Consider the following 9,538-nt stretch of genomic DNA (forward strand, 5'->3'; position numbering starts at 1 on the left):
TATCTAAAATCTGTCATAATTCCCATTATAAAAATCCCAGCACATCCTTGTTTCCCCCATATTTCAGGGCCTAGGAAAAGAACCAGGGCTTCCCTGACATAAATTTAATCTTTGTTATCTTTCCATGACTGCAGAAACTGACATCTTTTAATTTATTAATCTGTGAATTTTCAAGTCATGCAAAAAGATTTAATGGGAATTTAATGTGAATTTAAGATGATTATTCACTTCTGGGAAAAACAAAGTATTGCACTTCCACAGATTAATTCAAATTTGGTCTGCAAGATCTCTAACTGCCCTCAAACTAAACATCTTTCAAATACATGATTAGAATTGTAAACCCTTAATGGGATGCAAAAGAAAAACCATGAGAGAAAGAGATATAATATCCAGCTAAAGAAGCAAAGATTCAACAAATGGAACTGAACTTTTATTGCAAAAGGTAAGTCATACTTCAGATCACAACATTCATCTCACCTGAGGGTCACTCACAGTACACATGAAAATCTGTATTATTAATTCTGGAAACAAAGTTAAAACAGGCACTTCAGAGGACTGATTATTGGGGGGAATCACCTTTAAACCTTGTGCTGTATGTATGCTTCAAACCACTCCCTCATGGGAATGATCATAAATAGTTTCATACATGGAGATTAAGGTTGGAAGACAACACTGACCTTTCTAAACATAACAGAAGTTAAATTTATCTAATTACCTCTGAACTACGCTCAAGAATTGTGTTTGATTACGGCATATCTTGAAGAAAATATATTCTGAAGACCTAAGAGATGACAAATTAACCATTTCTTATGAGACTTTGCTGTAATGGTTAGTTACTGTTTACCTTAAAGATAAAACATTACCATAAAACAACTAATAGTTGTTCGAGAACTGCATCTAACCAAACTCATGGAGGTTACAACTATACCAAAGTTAACAACCCCAAAATCACCCAAGTGCCACCTTTCCTGACAGTCACAATCAAGAAGCTGGAACAGCTTCTGCTAAACCAGTGTTAAGGCAATGTTTAGGAATCACATCTGTTTTCATTACTGCTCTGCACAGAGAATTCTGTCTTGAGAACTTATCACAAACACTGCAGCTTTCCACAATCACTGAGGGAAGGGAAAAAAAAGGTAATACAAAGCAATGTTTAAAAACTGTCCTGTTTTCAGCAATTCAAGCTGAAGTTCAGAATATCAGCTTGGGTCACAATGATGCCAAACTGCTTCAAACCCCAAAACCATTAATGTAAAGCTGCTATTATGATACACAGCTGCCATGAAAGAAGAGAACTTTGAAGTTGGTAGGCACTTTTATCAACAGGCAGATGGTAGTATCAGAGACCTTGTGAAACTTGTAATTAAGTTGATAACAGAACCGCTGCAAATCTTTCCTTCTTAGAGGATAACCTCAGTGAGGGGGGAAGGACAATGGTAGTCTTGTAGCTCCAAAGGTTATTTTCCTGCAAGAGAATGGGAATGAAGATAGCAAAAGACCAGAAGAAAAAAAATTTTGCATCCTAGTATCTGTAGATAATAATAATGTTCTCCTGTCTCATATTTTATTAAATACATATGCCAGTTTTGCAGAATCAGTCTCAAAAAGGTGAACTGCCAACTAAACACATGCATTTAAGTTAAGCACATGCATAAACCTCTAGAAGAACAAAGACTTGACAAGTAAGCTTCTCAGGAAAGAGATCATGCGTTGGTTATAAAGCAGAAAATACATTTATAGTCCTACAATAACATCAAGCAATTGTTCTTTTCAAAATATTTTACAATGCTTAATGAGAAGAATGGGAAAGGAGGCCATCTGAAAAAATTATTTACTTTCCAATGCTTAAAAAAATGTTCAGAAAAGCAAAGTCTAACCAACCATACTGGGGGAGGGGGGATGGGAAGAGGCTGTTATCTGCACAAATCGAAAACGTTACGCCAATATCATACCAACCAAATGGAAAAAAACCCACCACCCAAAAAAGACAACAAAAACAACCAGAAAAAACCCAAAACCAAAAAATGAGCAATTCAAGAACAAGAACTTGGACTGTCCTCCTATCTTTGTCTCATTTTATGACCTTAGATGAATCACTAAACCCTTATTTAACCTTCTTGCAGTCTGTTCATTTAAGCAGTATATTAAGCTTCTAGAGAAACACAGAAGTTGGAACCAGAATTCTGTTTTCTTGCATACATGCCTGTGACATTATTCTGAGGTAAGACTACTTGTGTTATTTCCATGCAGCCCCCATTTAACAATATGACCTACAGATGAAAACAGGAAAAGGCAGAAAATTTGATTTATCAGTGAAATTGCAACTTTACACAAAGACTACTTGTGAAGTCTTTTAATTAAGGAAAAGGTACCAAAGTGTGGAAAGCAAACCACAAAAACCAATAAATGACTCTAAACCAGTGATCATAGAAACAAGATTATAAATAATTTATTGATGGCTGCCCACCCCTGCAGATGTCCTCAAATAAGGTATGTAAGGACAACCTTCCCTTTAGCATAGAAGCTGAAGAACTATGCCCAAAGCCACTGATTTGCTCTGACTTTTTTTTAAATGGTAGTATGCTGGTTATAAAATAACATCTACATAGATTTAGAGTGTTAAACCAATATCAAATAAAACATGTACAACTACAGTACATGTAGCGCTTGCCTATTTTCCTTAGAATGTACAAATACGGCACAACCACGATAGAGTGCGTGTATGTGAACATCCTCCTAGATCTGCTGACTTTCAGGCCTGTGGAACCCACCTGACATCAGCCAAATTCTCACACTTCTGTCAGACTAGTGAGAACAGCCGTCACTAAAGAAAAAAAGATCTCTGCTTCTCACCAAGCCTCAAGTTAACAAAACCTCGCTACCCACAGATTTCTGTACTGCCTGACTTCTAAAGCAAGGCCGACAGCAGAGCTCAGCTGTTGTTACACAGCGCAGGATCCCCAGGGGAAGAGCCCCTCAGACACCCTGAGGCACGGCAGGAGCTTTGTGGGCACCAGGGCACCCGCTCCCGGTGCCGCGGCACAGTAACACGTCACCAGGCAGCGCTCTGCCCGGGCACACAGGCCGCCCCGGCCTGCCCGGGAGGGGCACGCGAGGACACCCGCAGGCACGACAGCGCGGCGGGGCCGGTACGCGCCCCGGCGGGGCCGCCCGCCTCGGCCGCCCGGCGCCGGCAAGCCCCCTCCCCTCGGCCAGGCCCCCCCCTCCCCCGGAGGGCAGGGGCGGGACGCACCGGCTCCCGCGGCCGCCCCACGGTGCCGTCCCTACGCCGTGCCCCAGCAGCCCGTCACACGGCTTCCCTTCACCCGCCTGCCGGGAGGGCAGGGCGCGGCGCCAGCGAGCCCCCTCCCGCGGCGGTACTGACCTCTCCGCAGGACTGCGGCCCCCGCCGGTAGCAGGCGGCCGACGCGCCGCGCCGAGGCCCGCAGCAGGCAGCGCGCAGTAACCCAGGGCGACACCGGCGCCGCCATCTTCCCGGCCCGGCCTCCGCGGCGGGGGCGCGAGGCGCGCTGGGAAACGGAGTCCCGCCACGCGCCGGGGTAACGGCCGCCGTCCTTCAGGGGAGCCGCGCCTCGGCCGGTGCGCAACGAGCCGTTCTAACGGGGGCCGCCGGCTCCTCTCCCTCCCTCCGCCCCCAGACCGAGCCGCAGCCCGCTCCCGCTCGGCACAGACCCGCCCGGCGGCTGCCGCTGGTGCCCGGGTGCGTCCCCGCGCTCAGACTCTCCCAACAACTCGCGTGTCGCCTGTCATTGGTGTCGCGGTGCACAGCCGATGCAGCAGCTTCCAGGCCAGCCTGGCTATCACTAAAGGGTTTTGTCAACTGAATTCGCGTTTGTCGACGAATTCCAGCTAGTGCCGTGTATCTTTAAAAGCACGGACCATAAAATAGTAAGGACAGATATTTTTAAAGTATCGAGGACAAATACTCGTGGCCGGAGTTACAGCCTATCGGCACATTAGCAGTACAACCACTTCTACACCTGTGAACATATATTTAAACCGCAACAGCAAGGTATTTTAACGTAAGAGCAGAATTCCTGGCAGATAATGCAAAACCTTGAGGCTGCTCCAGTCCCACAGGGCCGGTGGGGGCTCAGCACACCGTCAGCCTTGACCTGGATGGTGTCAGTTCCGATACCCACGAGTGGCTCCTGAGAGCTCCTCGGGAGCACGCTGACCGCCTGCCTCCTTTGGCAGGTACCTCGCCGCCTTACCCAGCCACCTCCATCATCCCTACGAAGGTCTTTTGACCGAAAGGCACAATGCAGAAAGGCTAGGCTCCAAGGGAAAGGCGCTTAGAGCTTGGGAATCCCCAACCACGACACTGGCCGGTGTGGGGGCAGCCCTGCATTCCCATCAGAAATGCACCCAAGCGTCAGGATGGGGCTTCAGAAAATGCTGCCTGCAGAGTGTGTTGTTGTAAGAAATAGGTAACAAAGTGTCTGCTTATGGCAAAAGCACAAAGGAAAAGCTTTAACCGACTTTTGGTTTTGCAGTGTCAGAATTCCTATGTCATACTCCAGCATTAAGTTTCTGTGCAACATGAGAAAGTAAGCAAGTAATTTTGATAAATGATTAACTTTTTTTTTCTGTATGAGTATAGCAAAATGTTGCATCAGGGCACGATAGAACAGCTTGCAAACAAAAGTTGACTACATCCCGAATGGTTTTGTTAATTTTAAAAATAATGATTATTACCTTGAAAATATTAACACTGATTGAAGTTATGTTCTAACATGTTCAGCTGTTTTAAAATATCTAGTTGCTCCAGACACATCTTCAGTGCTATGTACCTAATTAAATAGTGAATCGAAGTGCCAATTTATCACAGCTTAAAAGAGCTGTTTTCAGTGCATTTTCTTTCATCTTTCCCTTATTGAGCATTTATTGGTTTTGATTCATTCGAGCATGTTATAGCTATCAACACCTGTGCCCATTTAGGAAAGAATTCCAGTACAAATCATAGTGAATTGAATAGACATCTCAAAGATCCATCACAATTGTTGCAATATTTTTAGAAACTCAAACAAGGAAACAAACAACTTCAGTAAAAGTGATTTAAATAACAAATAAGTTATCTTTATAAACAGCTTATCTCCTTGAGAACAAAGAATAAACAAGGCAACAAGAGCCGGGTTTTCTTCCATTATTAACTCAGATCACAATACCAATGGGTGAAATGTCAAGAATAATTGGAGAAAATGACAGGATAATCTTCTGCAAAAACATCTGATTTATTTAAATTGTCACTGTTTCTTTCTTAACCTTGTTATCCATGGCAGCATAGAAAAACTTCCCATTTGGGTGTATTCTGACATCTTCTACCTAAGTGAATAAATCCTCTGCAATGCTGTGAGCCTCCTATACACTGACAGACTCTGAAATGCCACCATATATTCATTGTATTGCACACCTCAGGAACTGTTTCTCCATTGGCTATATGCACTTGGCAAAACTATGTTTGGTGTTAACCTAAATGAACAGGACTTTCAAGCATACTTCCACAGATTAGCACGGTTAATGTCCTGTAACAGGTATAGGTTATCTTTGTATGCTTCATTCCCTGTACCTGTCCCTTTTCTCACCTCCAAAAATGTGACACTGCAACTGTGTAGAAAAGAAATTGACACTTGTTCAACCCAGCTGCATTAACAGTCTTCCAGCTAGCCAAAACTATAGGTGGTCTTTAACAGGAATAAAAATCAGGGGTGTAATAAAACCCCTCCAGAGGCCCTCTCTAGCCTCTAGTGGTATAAAATGTATCATTTTAGAAACCCTGATGTGCTGAACCCCATGGGGATGTAGGTATCTAAGGGTCTTCGGGCCTCCACTAGACGCTCTCTGAGTTTCTGCAGGAGGCCAGGGTTTACCTGCTTGCAAGGCACCAAGATACTCCCACCATGAGAAACATCTCTGGCTCCCAAACATAAACATACTTTTGATATAGAACTGACCATTCAGCCTACTCTATGAAAATTGACAGTTTCCATCAAAAGCCATTTTCCTGGGATTATGTTGAAATACTCTGGAGTAACCTTGATATTAACCTCACCTATTTCAAGACAATCAAATATGCTATTAATAGTCTACATTGCTTATGAAACCTCAGATTAATAAAGCTGCATAAATGTTCCCAAACTTATGGACTTAGAGCCAATTTCACTACCAGTTTACAGCCTGCATTTCAGTCAGCTCAGACATCCATTGCACAGTTTACCAGCTACACAGGCACTACTCAGCATCTCTCAAATCAAGTTCACAGTAGAAATGAATGCCATGAGGTGGTGGATGACATTTTAAACATTGAGGAATCTAGAATTGTGTGTGAGAATCATCCCTTGTTAAAGGGATAATGGTGTGCAAAAAGGGAGAAGAGAAATTGAATATAATAGTTAAATCTGAATATATATATATATATAATGTGTATATTACAAATTAGATTTATAAGCTTAATATTTTTATCTGTCGGGTAAGTACACAATGCAGATATTCAGACACCATGTTTCAAAGCACTGGCCGCCAATGTAGGGATCAGGAAGTCCTTTTTCCACACAAGCATTGCACAATTAGTTCAATGTCTTGTGGGTTTTGCCTTATCCTGAGTCAGCATTTCCCACAAGTTTTGACAAAATATGCCTGTGTTAACTAAAATGTGTTAACCTGGCCACTTGTCAGAAAGCTGAAGAGTCCTGACTGGATAATGGAGATATTTGGTTTCCTTTCCAGTTAAATGTGACTTCTTTTGAAAACAAAGAAACAAACAGAAAACTACTTGAGAGGTATTACTATATCAAATTTAAGAATTTATCATCCATTAGCACCTGCTTCTGTGAGTTCATGCTATAAGACTCTGGTATTCATATTACCACTTGAAGTTATGCCAGAAAATCTTTGTGTCAGTTGAATAAAAAATACGTAGTAACAAATCCATGAGCACCTAATCAACCTAAATGCTTGATTTCTTGCATCTAAACTTTGGACCTACAAACACAGCTGACCTCTCTCCCTCTAGATTTGAAATTTGGCCCAAAGTTCACGTCAGAAACAGCATTGAAACTTCCTTTTCTGAATTTATGCTCAACTTCATCCTGAGAGATTAATCTTTGCAGCAAACAAAACCAGCTACAGATAGTGTAACTCAGTCTCATGGATCGCAAAAAAAACATTTGCAACACAATTCAAAATATACAAATGCATTTTTTGAGGGTTGAAAGGAAACAAGGAGGCTCGCCAGGACTCTGACTTCCCCTCACCTTCATTCCTTCCCTTTGCCTCAGTATCCAGTGGGGCACACGTGCTTTCACGTGACATAAGGGGGGGCTAATCATGAAGTAGGGCATCTTTCCCTTTGTCTCCCAGGTCAGAGGATTTGTATTTCACCTCAATGAAAAAAAAAAAAAAAGAAAAAAAAAAGATGGGAGACTTAACCAAACCACTGTAGCCTCCTTACTTAGCCATGCTGTTGACACACGGGTACGAAAATATTGACTCTCTGTAGCTTGAGCTGGCCTCCATACAGCTCTCTACCACCAGTTATCTCTGTTAGGAAAAGCAGACAAAACAGTGGTGCTAAGATGGTATGCTGTGAGAAAAGCATTCAGCTTAAACCTCGCTCTTAGTATTTACCCAGCATGAGAACAAATTATACTGTTGATACATCACAGGCTCACCAACTTCCCAAATGTACAGTATTAGGCACTTTTTTGTTTCTTTGGAATAGATAATGAGAACAGGCTTGGCCGGGAGGCAGACAGTTTATTATACTTAAGACAATACCAGTGCTCTGCTGTATTTTCACATTTGCAGTCAGATGTGGTAGCATAGGTTGTGTAACAAACAAAAGCTTATCCAGATGCATGCACATATAATCTCAGTAGAATTAATGAGTTTTTTCTTGCCTTGCTGCAAGACCAGTTTAATAACTAGTATGATTCAGGTAAGGCTTCCTTTCACTCCCGCTTTGTAAAACTCTGTCAGCTTAATTTCTGTTTATAATTATAAAATGAATAGTTGGCAGCTATTAGCAAAAAAAAGGAAGAAAGGGAGGTGCACTAGGAAGGGGGAGAAACAATACTGGAGGAGTGATGAGCAGGAAATTCACAGAAAAGCTACCAAGCAAACCACCTACAGCATACTGGTAATATGGATAAGCTATTTTTGTACCTTGGGTTAATCCCTACTTTCTGATTACCTTTTTATTAACATAGACAACTGTTAACCAAACTTGCTGGATGTTAACTTGGAGTCTCTCAGATGTGACCTCTGGGCAGCCTGCCACTTTGCCTACTGCCTAAGACACAGAGCTTTAGAAAAAATAGAACTAGTTTTTCTACAGTCTCATTCTACCTGGATAGTAAATGAGCATTTCCTGAACTCTTTCATAAGGAAGGAAGGAAAATGATATATGCATTTAATCATTGGAGGGATACAGTTAACAGATACAAAAAAACCCTGGAAGACCTCTGATAGAGTCATTTAGAAATATTAGCAGTGGATTAATGTAATTTCTATTCACTGATGTCCTAGGTACATCAAGAAGGTAAATATTCCACTTCCTTTGGCAACATTTCTTTTATCTTAACACACCATCTACTTGAATCAGGTACTGAAGAATCAAAAAGCTTACATCTTGGAAGGGAACAATTACATCAGCTCCCCTTCTCCCTTTCTTTCATTCTCTTTTTTTTTTCTATCCCTCTCGGTTACTAAAATACCTTTTTAATTATTCTGTAAACACAATTTTCTTTTCTTATCCTTTATGAATGAAATGTTAGCAAATTGAATAAAATATGGGCCAGCTGGTTATACTGCTGTTAAATGCATATCATTTGTGAAAATTCAAGAATTTTTGAAGCTTTAAGGCTACCACAGGCAACATTGCCACCTTGCTTGCAGCATGGGTCAACAACCTCGGCTTCTGTCTTCAACACAGAGATTTTAGCAGGCATCTCTTCCAGCCTACATTTGTACCTGGCTGATTCCTTTTGCCCAACACCTTGCATATACAGCATTTCCTATCCAGTCTTTTCATCCTGGTTCTCACAGTTTCCTATCTACGTTACAGCATTGCCTTTTCCTTTGGTTTTTTTCCCTGATCTCAATATGTACAGCTTTGTTCACGTCCATTAGCAACTCTGTTGCAAAATTAATTTGTTATTCTCTTACACTGAGACCTAGGTTATGTTTCTGTCTAATATACCCAACCTACCTGGGGTTCCCCACTCGTAATGAACTGCAATCCTTCCTTTCCACACTCTTTAAGAGCTGCAGGTGAAAAGCCGCAGCCGGGAGTGATGCGTTATTATTGTCGTGTGTTATTAGAACTTTCTTTGGTTTAAGGAAAAACCGGTTAGCTTGCTGCTGCGCTGGCCGAACCGCACCGCCGCTGCCCGCCTGCGCCCCTGACCCGCGCCCCCGCCCCAGCAGCGGCCCCCGCCTCGGCCCCACCGAGGGCCGGGCCCAGCCAAGCCGCCCGGGCCGCCCGCACCGTCTCGGGCAGGGCCGCACCCCTGCCCGC

The 9,538-nt window shown here is 42.7% G+C and overlaps 1 protein-coding gene across 2 annotated transcripts in view; it reads right to left on the bottom strand.

Moving 5' to 3' along the window:
• Positions 1-3,636, bottom strand: part of AFG1L (AFG1 like ATPase) — a 72,094-nt gene extending 68,458 nt beyond the window's left edge. The window contains exon 1 of one of the 2 annotated variants that reach the window (XM_056343706.1): positions 3,386-3,636. In XM_056343706.1, coding sequence (XP_056199681.1) covers positions 3,386-3,491 — 106 coding nt within the window. In that variant the 5' untranslated portion in view covers positions 3,492-3,636. The remainder of the gene's footprint in view (positions 1-3,385) is intronic. The other variant, XM_056343705.1, reaches the window with a different exon arrangement.
• Between the last annotated feature and the right edge of the window lie 5,902 nt (positions 3,637-9,538).

Source organism: Falco biarmicus, chromosome 6 (genome assembly GCF_023638135.1).
Source record: "Falco biarmicus isolate bFalBia1 chromosome 6, bFalBia1.pri, whole genome shotgun sequence".
Lineage (NCBI taxonomy): Eukaryota > Metazoa > Chordata > Aves > Falconiformes > Falconidae > Falco > Falco biarmicus.